General features: G+C 42.9%; 1 protein-coding gene across 2 annotated transcripts; it reads left to right on the top strand.

Moving 5' to 3' along the window:
* The first annotated feature begins 10,034 nt into the window (after positions 1–10,034).
* Positions 10,035–18,069, top strand: rbm28 (RNA binding motif protein 28). 2 transcript variants are annotated; one of them, XM_020480818.2, is made up of 18 exons: positions 10,035–10,548; positions 10,731–10,883; positions 11,002–11,108; positions 11,434–11,509; positions 11,931–12,023; positions 12,170–12,350; positions 12,746–12,930; positions 13,059–13,232; positions 13,408–13,481; positions 13,601–13,736; positions 13,810–13,874; positions 14,038–14,196; positions 14,455–14,604; positions 14,999–15,073; positions 15,148–15,316; positions 15,471–15,684; positions 17,278–17,395; positions 17,489–18,066. In XM_020480818.2, exons 1-18 carry the CDS (start codon positions 10,431–10,433, stop codon positions 17,624–17,626), a joined length of 2,385 nt encoding a protein of 794 aa, XP_020336407.1. In that variant the 5' UTR covers positions 10,035–10,430; the 3' UTR covers positions 17,627–18,066. The 2 variants fall into 2 exon arrangements, with proteins under 2 accessions (XP_020336407.1, XP_020336408.1); XM_020480819.2 differs by having other exon boundaries at positions 10,090–10,548; positions 12,758–12,930; positions 17,489–18,069.
* The last annotated feature ends 819 nt before the right edge of the window (positions 18,070–18,888 follow it).

Here is an 18,888-nt window from a genome sequence, read left to right as displayed (position 1 = left end):
GTTGATGTCATCAGACTCTGATAGATATAGCATTGCATCTCCCTGGGGGGTAAAGTCCAGGCTCATGTCCTCATTTAATTCCTCTGTGAATACTTGAAAATAAACACTTATCCACATACTGTACCGTGTTAATCTATGTACATCTTCAATCTGTACTCTGACTGACCAGAGTTGAATAGGATGATATGGGCCATTGTACTGTATCTACAGTATATTATAGATCTGCTCTGCTAGTATACGACTGACTGGGGGTTGGATTATTGGTGAGCGTCATTGATTACAGCAGTGCATTCACAGAGCATGAACCAATGCGTCTAGCCACTGTCTATGCAATATCATAGAGCAATAACAAAGCTGCATTGAGATATAGTATTCCAGGATGTTCTTTTTTTTTATACTGACCAAAAATAAATTGGATTTAGAGCAATGATGAATGGATCGTCTTCAGCCTCAATATCTCCTCCATCTCTCCTGTCTGTTGGTCAGACTATCAGGCAGGTTTGCGCTGATGGAACAGAAAGCTCTTATTTATTCCTGTAGATACTGTAGAGCAGCTCGTCCCTGACCTATTTATATACCTGGGGAAGATCAAACAGACACACAGGCCGGCAGGGAGACAGCCATCGGTGTAGAATGAGATAGTTTGGTCTCAGGATTGAGGCATTATCTGTCCCTGGGAAACAGCAGAGTTAATGACCAGAGAGAGGCCCAATAATTGATCAATGATGGATCAATAACAGTAAACAGGACCTGCTCACAGTGGGGTAAGCCTAGGGGTGGAGGGTCACAGAGTACAGGGTAGTCACCTGGGGTGAAAAACTTACCAGGCATTAAACCAGGGGTGTTCTGTACCACTCAAAACTGTGTTAGCCAGCTGAGCTGAAGCTCTGGGACCAAACACCGGTCTTCAGGTTTCACACAACAGTTGGCCAGCCCTGCTGTAGGGGATTAGGAGAGCCACACCAGAGCCGACTGACACTCGTAGTGATGACCGCACAGGAGGCACCAACCAGCCAGAACTAAGGGTTTCAGGAGAGGAACAATGACTGACCAAACACATGACCTCAGCGTTGGGCATGGCCAACCCCCCCAAAAATTACCTACACACACTTAAAAACAGGAGAACACACACAAGCTTGCACAGGAACACACACTTCATGCACATGCAAACCACGCACACACATACACACACCACGCGTACACGCACATGCACACAGACATCAAGCACACCACGCCTGAGCGCGCATACACTGTCTGCCTGCATGGCTGCTGAGTCAGGCCTGACAGGGGATGAGTTGTCCAAACTGGGGGCCCAATGTGTTCTATGTGTATGAGTCAGAAAGGCAGCATGATTTGCATGTCAGAGAGATACAGGCCAGCTCATATCTGGCAATGAGAATTACAGCAAAAGCTGCAGAGCATACTGTAACAGCCATATTGAATGTATTAAATACTCTTCAAACACATGGTTGTTTCAACTATGAGAAAATAACACACGTTAAAATGATCGAGGATAAAAACATAATAAATAATTACAAACGTTATGTATTTCCATTTGGGTCCTCAACTTTCAAGTTCTTCAATTCTGAATTCACAAATGAAAAGTTACAATAATGCATTCATCTACAGATTTCTCCTTGAAAAAAGCACAGCCTTGCAATTTTCTTAAGGAATTAAAAAGATACACGCGTTTTCGCTCACTCCGAAAAAATAATTCGGTTTTACAGTAAATGGCTGGTTAAAAATACAAGGGACTATCACTAAACTGTTGACGACACTCTAAAATGAAACCGTTATAAAATCTTCAGAATTAAGTGATGAAACATTATTCAATGAAAATAAAATGGTCTTTGTTTGGATAAGAATTAGAGTGCTCAAAAGTATTTATTTAGCTCGTTCTTTAGATGACCTAACGATCATCGCCCCCATGTGTAGGAACGATTTCACCGGCTTGGGACATGAGTACAGAGTTGCCAACTAATTTTCAGGGTAATTGCTAGAGGCAGGTTGATTTGTTGCTAAATGACGTTGTGATATCATTGCGTGATAACGTAAAAATGCGTCATTACGTTGAATACACAATAACGTTATTCAAATTAACTGGCCAGCTCGGCTGATATTTGTTCAGGCACAGACTCCCACTCTTTTCTGTACAATTTTGGTTGCGACATGTTGATTGATGTTGTAAGTTCTGTTCAAGATCAAACATTCGTGACCAACTATGTTCATTGGGTTTGACTCGTCGGACTCGTACTACTGCTGCTGCAGTCAGCCAACAATGATTTGCTGAAATTGCTGCTGCCTCTATGCACGAGCTGAGCGCATGCTGCAGACGTCACTCACAATGCACTTTTTCAGCCAGGCGCGTGTGTTGTGACTGAGTGTGTGACAGAGAACATCGTTTTTGTGTCATTTAGAGGGAAGTTGCGTGCATTTTAGCGTTTGAGTCACTTTTCCAAAGTAGCTACATTTGTTGCTAGGGTAGTCTGAAAAGTTGCTAAATTGGCATCACTGCATGAGTACTTCGTGGACGTTGGGGCGGAGCGACATGGCTCACGTTGAAGAGTTACGGTTCTCCTAGTATTCAGTATATCATGCTGGCATCACGAGCGTGGACTTTTTTCTTCAAACTAAGAGTCCCCCTGCAAAGACATGCTAAACTTTGCACTCTAGTGCAGTGTTTCCCATCCCCGGTCCTCGAGTACCACCAACAGCACACATTTTCATTGTAGCCCTGGACAAACGCCTCATTCAACTTATTGAGGGCCTGATTAGTTGACAAGTTGAGTCAGGTGTGCTTGTCCAGGGTTACAATAAAAAAAAGTGAACTGTTGGGGGTACCGAAGGAACAGGGTTGGGGAACTTTTTTTCCCAACATTGCAACCACCTTTGAAAAAAAAAAAGACATAATTTGATGTATTATTTATACCAGCATTTATTTTCTAACTTTACAGATACTGGTATGTTGAAAGGTATTGTGTAGGCTATATTTAAAGAAAAATGTTTAATAAAATACAAATATATGTTGTTGGAATTACTCAATAGAGTCTGCTAAACTTAAATTTGTCTGGTGACTCCTTACTCCACCCACTCCATTCACTGCATTGCAATACACAGTATATATAGGATACTTATAGTATTGGGTGGTAGAGAAAAAAAACGTTACTACCTGTCTCATATAGACTGGGGTGGGAAATACTCAGTTGGGTCTCTACTAACCAAATACCAAAATATTAGTTTTGGAGGGGGACTGGCTTTTCATTGTTGGAGCTAGAAACACAAGCATGTTGCCTGAAAATCTGAAAACGTTAGTGGAAAATTGTGTTTTATTGAGACGGCACACATTTTCCCAACGGACTGCCATTAAAGCTAGTTAAGGAGGAAAGTATGCTTTTGCAGCTGGAATGGAGGATACTTTAAGTACGAGCCGGTCCACGGGGGACACAAGTATGTTAGCAGCTGGGCATATCAAACCTAGACGATAGTGCAGATCTAGCGGCCACCATCGGCTTCCTAGTCTAGTTACACAGTCTGAAACTAAGCACTACAAAAACGTGGAAAGTTCATTTACAAGCCAGAATATTGAGTAAAAATACATTTTACTCTACCGCATGTCTGTGCGGTTGGTCCTTCTGCTGTTGGAAATTGGAGACAAATTATCTGCAGGAAAGTAGCTATTATTTACGATTAATTTTTAGCGCGCTGGTACTGCTGTTGACCTTTTTATCATCTGGCACATTGAGTACAAAATTAACACCTGCGCGATCACTGTTAGTATGTATGCATTGCGTGGATGTACTGTACTTCTGTCTTGTGAATATGTCTTAGGTGATGAGTTAACAAATCGTGATAGCCACACAGGGACTCACGGTTTGAAGTCTGTTTAATAAAATGTTCCTGTGGGTATACATTTCCACCTGCAGAAGGACCAACTGTCCAGACTACCTGTAGAGTAAGTTTACATTTTCGTTATTTAACTACTGGCTTCCAGCAGACTGTTTTTTTTTTTTGCAATCCCATTTCCAGCAACACTAGTGTGGCAATACAGCGTTGCTAAAAGCAGCTATGTTTGCACATGCAGTGTGCCCTTTGGAAAGTCAGGGGTCCAACTGCTACAGCTAGAACAACCTCATAGTTGTCAATAGGCTAGCTTGCAATTAATTAATACATAAATAACTGAATTTTTAAATTTATTTTATTTTATTTCACCTTTATTTAACCAGGTAGGCTAGTTGAGAACAAGTTCTCATTTGCAACTGCGACCTGGTGTCACGCCCTGGTCAAAGTATTTTGTGTTTATCTTTATGTATTTGGTCAGGCCAGGGTGTGGCATGGGGTTTTTGTATTGGGGTGTGTTTTGTCTTGGGGTTTTGGTGTTAGTATCGGGATTGTAGCGTAGTGGGTTATCTAGCAAAGTCTATGGCTGTCTGGAGTGGTTCTCAATTAGAGGCAGGTGTTTATCGTTGTCTCTGATTGGGAACCATATTTAGGCAGCCATATTCTTTGAGTTTGTCGTGGGTGATTGTCCTATCTGTCCTTAGTGTCTTTGTTCCTGTCGCTGTGTTAGTTGACAAGTATAGGCTGTTTCGGTTTTCACATTACGTTTATTGTTTTGTAGTGTTTGTGTAATTTCGTGTTTACTTTTGTTTGATTAAAAATGGATCGCAATCTACACGCTGCGTTTTGGTCCGACTCTCCTTCACCACACCTAGAAAACCGTAACACCTGGCCAAGATAAAGCATAGCAGTGTGAACAGACAACACAGAGATACACATGGAGTAAACAATTAACAAGTCAATAACACAGTAGAAAAAAAGGGAGTCTATATACATTGTGTGCAAAAGGCATGAGGAGGTAGGCGAATAATTACAATTTTGCAGATTAACACTGGAGTGATAAATGATCAGATGGTCATGTACAGGTAGAGATATTGGTGTGCAAAAGAGCAGAAAAGTAAATAAATAAAAACAGTATGGGGATGAGGTAGGTAAAAATGGGTGGGCTATTTACGATAGACTATGTACAGCTGCAGCGATCGGTTAGCTGCTCAGATAGCAGATGTTTGAAGTTGGTGAGGGAGATAAAAGTCTCCAACTTCAGCGATTTTTGCAATTCGTTCCAGTCACAGGCAGCAGAGAACTGGAACGAAAGGTGGCTAAATGAGGTGTTGGCTTTAGGGATGATCAGTGAGATACACCTGCTGGAGCGCGTGCTACGGGTGGGTGTTGCCATCGTGACCAGTGCCCAGACTAAGGCGGAGCTTTAGCATGGACTTGTAGATGACCTGGAGCCAGTGGGTCTGGCGACGAATATGTAGCGAGGGCCAGCCGACTAGAGCATACAGGTCGCAGTGGTGGGTGGTATAAGGTGCTTTAGTGACAAAACGGATGGCACTGTGATAAACTGCATCCAGGTTGCTGAGTAGAGTGTTGGAAGCAATTTTGTAGATGACATCGCCGAAGTCGAGGATCGGTAGGATAGTCAGTTTTACTAGGGTAAGTTTGGATGAATGAATGAATAATTGACTATGGTCAAATTACAATACAATAGAAGTACTAGCTATCTATAATGTTACATCATGTTTATACAGCAAATCTGTCTACAAAATATAATTTTTCAATTTCTCATTATTTCCCCCTTCCATACCAATGCCTTTACCACAGTTGCCTTATTGTACTGCCAGCGCCCCCTACAGGCTTCCTAACTCAGCACTCACTGTCAAACCTTGCTGTCACCATGCTATTCTGTGGGATCACAGCTCACCGCATCAGCAAGACCATCATCTTTTACCTGAACGAGACGGCATCACCTAAACCTTCACCTGGGCCTCCCATTGGGCCTCCCCTTGGCCCTCTGTCTGCCCTGAACGATGCAGCATGTTCACCCACCAGCCCTTACCCCAGGCCCAACCAAGCCCCTGCTGCTAATGCTTCCCTGGTTGGGGTCGCGACCCCAGGCTGTGGCCAAGTACTGTGAGATCTACTTCCGTACAGGCTTCGACGTGCTCATAGTGGAGAGCGAGGTGAGGAATGGATTAAAGTTTAAAGAGGAAACGTCATACTCTCTCTGCTCTCCTTTCTGTCTAAAACACCTCCGATCCCCCCTCTGCTCTAGGTAAGTCAGTTTCTGTGGCCTGGTTGGGGTCTAGACTATGGAGCAAGGGTACTGGATGTCCTACAGAGTGACCGCTTTGTGTCACGCCCCTTACTCGTGCACGCCTTTTCCATAGGAGGATACACCTTCACCCAGTTGCTGGTGCACATATCCCACGACACACAGAAGTACCACAGCTTCATTAAGAGGATCAAAGGCCACATCTATGACAGCCTAGTGCTGGGCTCACTGGAGAGTATGGCTACTGGTGAGTCTTGGGGTCAGGGATTAGAGGTTAAAGGTTATATACCGTCAGGTGTAACACATGTATGACAGCCTAGTACTGTCTAGTACAGCCTGGTTAGGCTCTAACCAATAGTGCAAAAAAGGTGTTAGGTAAGTAAGGAAATAAAACAACAGTAAAAAGACAGGCTATATACAGTAGCGAGGCTATAAAAGTAGCGAGGCTACGTACAGACACCGGTTAGTCAGGCTGATTGAGGTAGTATGTACATGTAGATATGGTTAAAGTGACTATGCATATACGATGAACAGAGAGTAGCAGTAGCCTAAAAGAGGGGTTGGCGGGTGTTGGGTAGCGGAGTCATCCGAACTGCTGATGCTCTCATGCATGTCTCAGTGTTGCTTGCCTTGAAGCGAACATAGAAGTGATTTAGCTCATCTGGTTGGCTCATGTCACTGGGCAGCTCACGGCTGTGCTTCCCTTTGTAGTCTGTAATAGTTTGCGAGCCCTGCCACATAAGACGAGCTGGGGAGCCGGTGTAGTATGATTCAATCTTAGCCCTGTATTGACACTTTGCCTGTTTGATGGTTCGTCACAGAGCATAGCAGTATTTCTTGTAAGCTTCCGGGTTAGAGTCCCGCATCTTGAAAGCGGCAGCTCTACCCTTTAGCTCAGGGCGAATGTTGCCTGTAATCCATGGCTTTTGGTTGGGGGTATGTATGCACAGTCACTGTGGGGACGACGCCCTCGATGCACTTATTGATAAAGCCAGTGACTGATGTGGTGTACTCCTCAATGCCATCGGAAGAATCCCGGAACATGTTCCAGTCTGTGATGGCAAAACATTCCTATAGTTTAGCATCTGCTTCATCTGACCACTTTCTTTATAGACACTGGTGCTTCCTGCTTTAATTTTTGCTTGTAAGCAGGAATCAGGAGGATAGATTTGTGGTCAGATTTACCAAATGGAGGGCGAGGGAGGGGTTTGTACGCGTCTCTGTGTGTGGAGTACAGGTGATCTAGAATTTCTTTCCCTCTGGTTGCACATTTAACATATTGATAGAAATTTGGTAGAACGGATTTAAGTTTCCCTGTATTAAAGTCTCAGGCCACTTGGAGCGCCGCCTCTGAGTGGTTTCCTGTTTGCTTATTTCCTTATACAGCTGACTGAGTGCGGTCTCAGTGCCAGCATCTGTCTGTGGTGGTAAATAAACAGCCACGAAAAGTATAGCTGAAAACTCTTTAGGCAAGTAGTGTGGCCTGCAATTTATCACAATATACTCTACTTCAGGCGAGCAAAATCTAGATACTTCCTTAGATTTTGTGCACCAGCTGTTGTTTACAAATATGCACAGACCGCCCCCCCCCCCTTGTCTTACCGGAGTGTGCTGTTCTATCTTGCTGGTGCAGCATATATCCTGCTAGCTGAATATCCATGCAGTCATTCAGCCACGATTACGTGAATCATATTATTACAGTTTTTGATGTCCCATTGGTAGGATATTCGTGATCGTACCTCGTCTAATTTATTGTCCAATGATTGCACATTGGCGAGTAGTATTGACTGTAGCGGCAGCTTTCCCAGTCGCCTTCGCTGGGTCCTGACCATGCATCCGGCTCTTTGTCCTCTGTACCTGCGTCGCTTCCTCTTGCAAATAACGGGGATGTCGGTCCTGTGGGGTGTTTGGAGAATGTCTTGTGCGTCGTCTTTGTTGTGGAAAAAATCTTTGTCAAATCTGAGGTCAGTGATCTCTGTCCTAATATCCAGAAGCTCTTTTTTGCGGTAAGATACGTTTGCAGAAACATGATGTACAAAATAAGTTACAAATAATGCGAAACCCCCCCACATAGTAGCACAATTGGTTAGGTGCCTGTAAAACTGCTGCCATTTCTTCCGGCGCCATTTTTTGTTGACGTTGAAACTGGTGTTTTGCCGGTACTTTTTAGTGAATCTGCCAGTTGAGGACTTGTGAGACATCTGTTTCTCAAACTAGACACTCTAATGTACTTGTCCCCTTGCTCAATTGTGCACCGGGCCTCCCACTCCTCTTTCTATTCTGGTTAGAGACAGTTTGCTCTGTTCTGTGAAGGGAGTAGTACACAGCGTTGTACGAGATCTTCAGTTTCTTGGCAATTTTTCACATGGACTAGCCTTCATTCCTTAGAACAATAATAGACTGATGAGTTTCAGAAGAAAGTGCTTTGTTTCTGGCCATTTTGAGCCTGTAATCGAACCCACAAATGCTGATGCTCCAGATACTCAACTAGACTAAAGAATGCCAGTTTTATTGCTTCTTTAATCAGAAAAACAGTTTTCAGCTGTGCTAACATAATTGCACGAGGGTTTTCTAATGATCAATTAGCCTTTTAAAATGATAAACTTGGGTTAGCTAACACAACGTGCTAGGAACACTGGAGTGATGGTTGCTGTTGATGGGCCTCTGTACTCCTATGTAGATATTCCATAAGAATCTGCCGTTTCCAGCTACAATAGTCATTTACAACATTAACCATGTCTACACTGTATTTCTGATCAATTTGATGTTATTTTAATGGACAACATTTTTTGCTTTTCTTTCAAAAACAAGGACATTTCTAACTGACTCCAAACGTTTGAATGGTCGTATATTTTATTAAAATGATGGTGAACCTTTCTGTACAGCACTTTGAGATATTAGCTGATGTACGAAGGGCTATATAAATACATTTGATTTGATTTGATTTGAACCCACTGCAGTTCCCCCATGACCCCGCTTAGGTTCATGACCCTTACTTTGAATACCATTTCCCTAGCCCTTACCCCGTAGTTACTCAGGCCCCCCTCAACACCAAGATGTGACAGTTTGCACTGCACTTATCTACAAATGACATGTTTGAGCACTGTAGGTATAGTGGGGATTTGTCTACACTTTTACATATTCTCAAAGAACGTCCTACTACAGTAACTCTTAACCTGACCTACTTCCCATTTCTATTATAATAAATTAGATACTTGCTTAGTATACTTTTGGCAGAATAAGTAATTGTTTCGGAATTGCACCAGAAATGTCATGTAATATGTGATATAGCTTCTGCACCGTGAATGCATTGCGTAGGTTACGTGGTACTCTGAATACCTCAACAGCACCATTCCATGGTGACAATCTCTATTATGTTAAATTAATAGTATAGTGCAAAGTGTATTGTGAAATTAGTTTATTATGATAGACAAACACTTTTATGATATGTGTGATTGTATATGTTGAAAATTATCTATGCAATCTTCATGAATTTTTATTAAAATAAATGTTTTGTCAAGACATACTGCAACTCTTCAATGCAATGTTTTCAAACAGAAGTGCCATTTTCACGTAACTGGATAAAAACATGAATTGAGATGAATTTGTCAGTTTCCATAAGTTTATTTTCAAATATTTACACGGGAAAGGATGCCAATTCTAAAATCTTCTATGTACAAGATCTTTTCATGATTTGGTTCCTAGATTTAGTGAAAAAATGTTTTTCCAACCGTTGCATGTCATCTGCCAGTACCACCCTGACCACTTGTGTTAGCTATTATCATGCGTTCTATTTTTGGAGATCATTGTTAAAATAACATTAACGTTGGACTTTGTTTGACTCTGGTTGGTGGAAACATGCATGTTTGTTTAGATGGATGGCTCAAAAGCCTGCACATACAGCTAATAGCTTTGCATGATACATGCACGGTAGCAGGAATGCACTGACTAGTTGGTTCGCTCACTGTCATAACGAAGAAGAAGAGTTGCCGGAAATTACGGATTACAACTTCCTTTCAATTCCAAGATGGCTGCCACATTCGGAAAACGTGTGTTAACCATTTCAACAAATTAGCGTTTACCATGCTTTCATACAGTTTTCCTATTATTTTGATTAAATTGTCAATATATTGGAAGTAAAGGCTATTTGTTTGGATAGTTTAGAATTATCTGTGGCAAGTATACATTTGGACGTGTTGGAGAGAAAGTAGCTAGCTAGTTTGTTAGCTTGCCAGTGTGTTCTATTGGTTGACTGGCTAACAAAAAGCAACAGTGATCAGAACAAGAAACGTAAGGTCGTAGCACAGAATAAGCCATGTCAGCCCTTACAATATTCGTCCGGAGTTTGCCAGCAGATGCATCTAACGACCGCCTGGAGGAGATATTCTCTGAGATTGGACCTGTGAAGCACTGCTTTGTTGTCAAGGAAAAAGGTGAGACGGCTACTACCTAATGTTAGCTAACTTTGCTAATTCGCCATCTTTGTAAAACTGCTGATTATTTCAACTTCATGTCATGAAACTACAAGAAGCCAGACCCTGTCATGCATAATAATAATAATATTAAACAATATGTGTGAGAAGTTAAACAACAGTCTGGCATGTGGTCCTTTCAGGTGCAGAGAAATGTCGGGGGTTTGGGTATGTCACTTACTCCATGGAGGAGGATGCACAGCGCGCTGTGAGAGAGGTGAAAGACTATGATGGACAGAAGATAAACGTGTCGGTGGCCAAGAAGAAACTAAACGACAAGAAAAGGGGAACAACAGGTTTGTAAAACTTACGTGGATGCTTAGTTTGTTATTTAGGTACCTACGTAATTCATAACTCTTACATTTGTGATGGTGAAATTAGAGGTTCAAATATGTATTGTGTTCTTCTACACAGCCACGGCACCAAAAGATCCAGTACCACAAAAAGAACAGAAATCTGATGGAGGCTTAAAGAAAAACAGAAGGAAAGCCAGACTGATCATCAGGAATCTCAGTTTCAAGGTATGAAATGCATAAACACTCACACAGATAAACAATGTTTATCTTTTTCCTCTGCTTTGTGTGAGGATGCTTTATTGTCTTCAGTTAAGAAAATATGTAAGATGTTTTATTGTCACATACACCAGATGTGTTGTTTTACAGGGTCAGCCATAGTATTACGGCACGCCTGGAGAAAATTAGGGTTTAAGTGCCTTGCTCAAGGGCACCTCATCATTGTCGGTTCAGGTATTCGAACCAGCAATATTCCGGTTACTGACCCAACGCTCTAACCGCTAGGCTACCTGCCACCTAGTTAATTGTGAATGTTTGTCTTATGTTCCCACAGTGCTCGAATGAGGATCTGAAGCAGACCTTTGCCAAGTTTGGGACAGTTCTGGAGGCCAACATCCCGCTCAAACCAGGTACAGACCTCACTTTGGGGCCCTCTGTAGCTCAGTCGGTAGTGCATGGCTCTTGTAAGGCCAGGATAGTGGGTTCTATTCCTGGGGCCACCTATACACACAAAATGTATGCACGCATAACTGTAAGCCGCTTTGGATAAAAGCGTCTGCTAAATGGCACACATTCCATTACTTTGAACGAATCACCACCCAACCACACTAAGCACGGTTGATTCTTGGTGCAATCACCAGCCAACCACACTAAGCACTGTTGAGCCTTGGTTCAATCACCACCCAACCACACTAAGCACGGTTGATTCTTGGTGCAATCACCAGACAACCACACTAAGCACTGTTGAGCCTTGGTTCAATCACCACCCAACCACACTAAGCAATGTTTTCTATCTGGTGGCTGACCATTCCTCACTCTGTTCATCTTCAGATGGGAAGATGAGGGGCTTTGCGTTTGTCCAGTTTAAGAACGTCTTAGAGGCAGGAAAAGCCTTGAACGCCATAAACCTGAAAGAGATCAAAGGTGAGACACCTTAACCTGCTGTGTGTATGTGTGAGAGAGACGGACACCTTTTTCTGCCCTGTGAATATCTCTGATAAAGATGGGGAGCATCTCAACAGTCTACTGTAGCTTCCTCTACTCTGATCAAGTCATTCTATCCTTTACAGGAAGGCAGGTAGCTGTGGATTGGGCTGTGGCTAAAGACAAGTTTGTCGCTACTCAGCCAGGAGCTAAGAAAGAGGAAAAGGTTGCAGCAGAGAAAGCGGCACCTGAAAGTGACTCTGAAGAGGAGGAGAAGGTGGAGGAAGAGGAGGAGAAGAAGAAACCAGAAGCACATTCAAAGAACAAGTATGAGCTTTTGCAGTCTTAATCTGTATTTCTGCATGTCCTCAGTTTATTGAACTAAAGTGAATGATGGGCTGTAAATATTTAGACCAGGGGTGTCAAACATATTCCATGGAGGGCCTAGTGTCTGCAGGTTTTATTTTTCCTTTCAATTAAGCCCTACAAAACCAGGTGTGGGGAGTTCCTTACGAATTAGTTACCTTAATTCATCAATCAAGTACAAGGGAGGAGCGTAAACCCACAGCCATTCACCCTCCGTGGAATGAGTTTGACACCTGTGATTTAGACCTACTCTACATTAAATGTCTGAATTGGTCTTCTTTGGCTTGAATTTGTCCTTTGGTTCTGAGGACTGGAGTACTTCAGCCAAGTTCTTGTTGAACTGTTGTGTTTAACAGTCCTCTCTACAGAGTCAGCTCTAAGCCAGCTCAGCAGCCAGACAGCCCATCAGAGCATGAGAGCGAAGAGGACGATGAAGAGGATCATGAGGAGGATGAAGATTCAGAGTCTCAGGAGTCAGATTGCGATGAAACAAGTGACCTTGGGTCTGATGAAGATGATGATGAAGAAGATGACGATTCTGGTATGAATCGGTTGTCTTTTCTTGTGATTAAAGTGTGTATGCTCCACCTTGCCCTCCGTTTGAACCCCTTTGACTATTCTCCCTCTGTCTCTCTGGTCCTCTCTCGGCCTCTCTCTTTGACTTTCTAGATAGTGCAGCCAACAGGAAGCCCCTCCCATCAGATATTAATCAGGGCAAAACCATCTTCATCAGGAACCTATCGTTTGATACGGAGGAGGAGGGCTTAGAGGAGGTGTTACTGCAGTATGGAGAACTGAAGTACATCAAGATCTGCCTACACCCAGACACTGAACACTCTAAAGGTATAGTCCTTGCGCCAACACAACATCCTTCTCTCTCTCTATCGCTGACACACTCTCCTCTTAAAGTTAACCAATGCAATGAAGTGATTCCAGTCAGAAGATGGAGGTCTATATGTTAACATTGAATCATGATTGTGTTGGTTGGCAATGGTTGTTGACTGTTGTGTTTGGTCAGGTATTGCATTTGCTCAGTTCAAGTCTAAAGAAGCAGCAGAGAAATGCATTGCTGATGCAGAGGATGAGTCAGAGGTGAGACGGAATAGAATGTTGAAGTACTAATGTATTCTCTACGTACATCTCTTCTGAGTTTTGAATTGATGTTATCTATGTTTGGGGGCAACATGTTTGTGTGTGTCTGTCTGTCTCAGAGCGGTGGTATCCGTGTGGATGGTAGGAAGCTGAACATTGTAGCGGCGGTGAGCAGAGAGGACGCTGTCAAACTAAAGGACAAGAAGGTTAAAACTCATACAGGGACCAGGAACCTCTACCTGGCTAGAGAGGGATGTAAGTTACTTCTCTCCTCCCTTTTCCTCTCCTCTCCCCACCCATCCATCTCATCCCTCTCTCTCTCTTTCAGTGATACGGTCAGGAACGAAGGCAGCTGAGGGTGTTCCAGCAGCAGACATGGCCAAGAGGACCCGAGTGAGTACTTCCGGTTTTTCAACCAATCAAAGCATCAGTGTTGTCTTACAACCAATCACAACACATTGTGTTGGTAACTGAAGGCTTGTGTCCTCAGTGTATGTTTGTTTGAGGAAGGCCAGAGTGTGTACATTTGTTAACGCTCCCCTCTCTCACGTCTTAGTTTGAGGACCTGAAGCTGACCAAGCTACGGGACATTAATGTGTTTGTGTCTAAGACCCGCTTGTGTGTCCACAACCTGCCCAAATTTGTAGACGTCAAACAACTACGAAAACTCTGCCTGAAAGCTGCAGGGGGTGGCAACGTGGTCCGCATTACCGAGGTAAGAAACTGCTACCACATTTCCATAGCTGTTTCCATCTGATTAAAGTCTGTCATTAGGTCCTCTCAAGTCTCCAGGTGATCTGTTAGTGACCACATGGTAGCACTATATAGCACTACTATAAAGTTTCCTGCCCATGTTGAATGGCCTTTAATTTCTCTTTACAATCTCTCCAATTTTCTCTTCTTCCTGTGTCTACCATTTGCCTCTATTCTCTTATTTTCCTCACCATCTTCATCTGTATCCACCACCACCCAGTGCAGGGTGATGTATGATAAGAAGCCGGAGCGTGGTCAGGTGTTAGGCCGGTCACTAGGTTACGGCTTTGTTCAGTTCCAAGAACATGAACACGCTCTGAAGACACTACGATACCTCAACAACAACCCTGACATCTACGGAAACACCAAGGTGTGTGTGTGGCGCTGTGTCATTGTTGATCTGTGTGTTATGCATACACGAGTCCAGAGCACGTCTTTAACCTTATCCTGGACAGAATGCAGCTGTTTGAGAATGTAAATCCCAGGTTATGTTTCTGAATGTTGTCTTTGCCTTTCAGTTGATGTCAGTACCTGCAGTAATTTATATCGGAACACATTGGATATGGACCCAACATTGTAGTCATCAATATTGAGGAGAATGTTGAATTACACATACTCATGTTTGGTTTGGCAACCTACAGCATCTGATCAATATTGACAGTTTTCTTGCTAAATGATGAGAATGTGTTATTGAAAAGACTATTCGTAGGTTGTTATTAAAGTTTTTTTTCTTGTGTGATTTACTGTGTGGTATCTGTCTACAGAGGCCCATCGCTGAGTTCTCTCTTGAAGATGGAAAGAAGCTGAAGATGAAAGAAATGCGACAACAACAAGTCAAGGTGTGTCTCTCTTCTGTGTGTGTGTTTGTGATGATTAAAATGAAGAGTAACAATTTTCTCTCCATGGTTACCAGGAGCGTTTCAAGGGGCGGGGCCCTCAGGGAGGAGTGAAGCCGCAGTCTGGAGGCAAGACTGGACCTCAGAGGTGTGCTTCTAAACCCCAGAGTGCCATGGAAACGAAGGAGGGGCCAGCGAAGACACAGACACAGTCATTACCATCCGGACAGGACCGAAAGGATGGAGGTATGACGCTGTACATTTCTGCCCTAACCCTGAATATAATACAAACAGTTCATCAATTCTGGTGGAAGTGCTATTTTCCCTCCTTTTTCTGTCTTTGTTTTTGCTTTTTTGTTGTTTCTGATATTTCTCTCGCTTTTCTTTCCCTCTCCTCTAGTACCTCCCCCCCAGCCACAGGCCCAGACTCTGTTCCATGCCCAGACCCAGCCACAGGCCCAGACACTGTTCCAGACCCAGCCACAGGACCAGAAGCAGGGCCGGCAGTATGCAGGCTTCCAGACCACCCCGGTTCTAGAACATGTAGAACTGGAGGATGGAAAGAAAAGACGGAAGGTTCTAGCCCTACCTTCTCACCGTGGCCCAAAGATCAGGTAACACACAAATACAGTTGAAGTCAGAATCTTACATACACTTAGGCTGGTTAAAACACATTTTTCAACCACTGCACAAATTTCTTGTTAACAAACTATAGTTTTGTCAAGTCAGTTAGGACATCTACTTCGTGCATGACACAAGTAATATTTCCAACAATTGTTTACAGACAAATTATTTCATTTATAATTCACTGCATCACAATTCCAGTGGGTCAGAAGTTTACATACACTAAGTTGACTGTGCCTTTAAACAGCTTGGAAAATTCCAGAAAATGATGTCATGGCTTTAGAAGCTTCTGATAGGCTAATTGACATCATTTGAGTCAATTGGAGGTGTACCTGTGGATGTATTTCAAGGCATATCTTCAAACTCAGTGCCTCTTTGCTTGACATCATGGGAAATCAAAAGAAATCAACCTCAGAATATTTTCCCCCAAATGGCTGAAGGTACCACGTTCATCTGTACTAATAATAGTACACAAGTATAAACACTATAGGACCACGCAGCCGTCATACCACTCAGGACAGAAACGTGTTCTGTCTCCTAGAGATGAACGTACTTTGGTGCGAAAAGTGCAAATCAATTCCAGAACAACAGCAAAGGACCTTGTGAAGATGCTGGAGGAAACAGGTACAAAAGTATATATATCCACATTAAAACAAGTCCTATATTGACATACCCTGAAAGGCAGCTCAGCAAAGAAGAAGCCACTGCTCCAAAACCGCCATTAAAAAGCCAGAATACGGTTTGCAACTGCACATGGGGACAAAGATCGTACTTTTTGGAGAAATGTCCTCTGGTCTGATGAAACAAAAATAGAACTGTTTGGCCATAATGACCATTGTTATGTTTGGAGGAAAAAGGGGGAGGCTTGAAAGCCAAAGAACACCCTCCCAACCATGAAGAACGGGGGTGGCAGCCTCATGTTGTTGCAGGAGGGACTGGCGCACTTCACAAAATAGATGGCATCATGAGTGGGGAAAATTGTGGATATATTGAAGCATCATCTCAAGACATCAGTCAGGAAGTTGAAGCTTGATCGCTTTAAAATGGACAATGACCCCAAGCATACTTCCAAAGTTGTGGCAAAATGGCTTAAGGACAACAAAGTCAATGTATTGTAGTGGCCATCACAAAGCCCTGACCTCAATCCTATAGAATATTTGTGGGCAGAACTGAAAAAGTGTGTGCAAGCAAGGAGGCCTACACACCTGACGCCGTTACACCAGCTCTGTCAAGAGGAATGGGTCAAAATTCACCCAACTTATTGTGGGAAGCTTGTGGAAGGCTACCCGAAACGTTTGACCCAGGTTAAACAATTTAAAGGCAATGCTACCTTCTGACCCACTGGGAAAGTGATGAAAAAAAGAAAAGCTGAAATAAATATTTCTCTACTATTATTCTGACATTTCACATTCTTAAAATTAAGTGGTGATCCTAACTGACCTAAGACAGGGACGTTTTACTAGGATTAAATGTCAGAAAGTGTGAAACTGAGTTTAAATGTATTTGGCTACGGTGTATGTGAACGTCCGACTTCAACTGTACTTTACCTATCATAATGTAACACAAACTACATCATTGTGCAGGGCACGTGATAAGGGGAAGCCGCAGCCTGCCCAGCCTAAGAAGCCCAAGAACCGGCCCAGCAGGAGAGAGCTACAGGGAGGAACGTCACTGGAGAAACCTACACAGCCCAGAACAAAGGTTACACTCGCACACACACACACATTACCCATGTCTGCATGTCGTGGCCCCAAGAACAGGTAATACATTGAACTGTCTTCAATTGTTTTCCAGAGCGCAAAGGGTGCCAAGAAGCGGTTTAGGAACCAAGAGGATGACCGCTTTGACAACCTGGTTGAACAGTACAAGAGGAAACTGATGGGCGGCAACAAGACCACAAACATCAAGAAGAACAAATGGTTCAACAGTTAGTTGTGTGTGTGTGAGAGAGAGCGAGGCCATTTTTTGGTATACCCCAATAACCTTTTCCTTATGTTGGTTTCTACATCATTGACATGTTGAAACAAGGGTATGATGGTTGGAATAACATTGAACTGTGTATTTTGCAGAGTCCGGCGTAGTACACTGTCATATGTCTGTGTCCTCATGTTATACACAACTTGTGGTGTGCCATCAGTGGTAAAGGAAAGCTAAGAGATGGAATATAATTAACTTCCTGAATTGACCCCGACTCTGACAGACTGCATCAGCTGGAAGCACATGTTAAACAATGTGTGTTCTTCACAACAGATGCTGATGCTTTACTCTTTACTGTTTTATGTTCATGTTAACTATTGGTCAATAATAATGTAAAGAATATCAGAGCTTTCAAAAATGTAAATGACGTTTTTATTAAAGAACTTACAAAGACAGTTTGTTTAGTCTGTCTGTATTCATGTTAAATGGTCATCTGTGATTCAAGAACATTTTTCAAAGAATCAATACATTTTGGGAACATCCACTTTAAAAAAAAAAAGAAATGTTATTTGACCTTTTATTTAACCAGGTAGGCTAGTTGAGAACAAGTTCTCATTTGCAACTGCAACCTGGCCAAGATAAAGCAAAGCAGTTTGACACATACAACAACAGAGTTACACATGGAATAAACAAAACATACAGTCAATAATACAGTAGAAAAATCTATATACAGCATGTGCAAATGAGGTAGGATAAGAGAGGTAAGGCAATACATAGGCCATGGTGGTGAAGTAATTACAATATAGGAATTAAACACTGGAATGGTAGAATGTGCAGAAGATGAATGTGCAAGTAGATATACTGGGGTGCAAAGGAGCAAAATAAATACACTATGGGGATGAGGTAGATTGGATGGGCTATATACAGATGAGCTATGTATAGGTGCAGTGATCTGTGAGCTGCCCTGATAGCTGGTGCTTAAAGCTAGTGAGGGAGGTAAGAGTCCAGTTTTAGTGATTTTTGAAGTTCCAGTCACTGGCAGCAGAGAACTGGAAGGAGAGCCGGCCAAAGTAAGAATTGGCTTTAGGGGTGAGATATACCTGCTGGAGCGTGTGCTGCTATGGTGACCAGTGAGCTGAGATAAGGTAGGGCTTTACCTAGCAGAGACTTGTAGATGACCTGGAGCCAGTGGGTTTGGCGACGAGTATGAAGCGAGGGCCAGCCAACGAAAGCGTACAGGTTGCAGTGGTGGGAAGTATACGGGGCTTTGGTGACAA

The sequence above is a fragment of the Oncorhynchus kisutch genome, linkage group LG4 (genome assembly GCF_002021735.2).
Source record: "Oncorhynchus kisutch isolate 150728-3 linkage group LG4, Okis_V2, whole genome shotgun sequence".
Classification (NCBI taxonomy): domain Eukaryota; kingdom Metazoa; phylum Chordata; class Actinopteri; order Salmoniformes; family Salmonidae; genus Oncorhynchus; species Oncorhynchus kisutch.
The sequence above is the reverse complement of the archived record's forward strand: the minus strand, read 5'-3'. Positions and strand labels throughout refer to the sequence as shown.

Bases quoted from the DNA above. Each gene is read 5' to 3' on its own strand.
- rbm28 (XM_020480818.2), top strand. From the start codon at position 10,431: ATGTCAGCCCTTACAATATTCGTCCGGAGTTTGCCAGCAGATGCATCT. The intron at 13,875-14,037 runs GTGAGTACTTCC...CTCACGTCTTAG, and splicing joins ACATGGCCAAGAGGACCCGA to TTTGAGGACCTGAAGCTGAC. The intron at 14,605-14,998 runs GTGTGTGTGTGG...ATCTGTCTACAG, and splicing joins ACATCTACGGAAACACCAAG to AGGCCCATCGCTGAGTTCTC.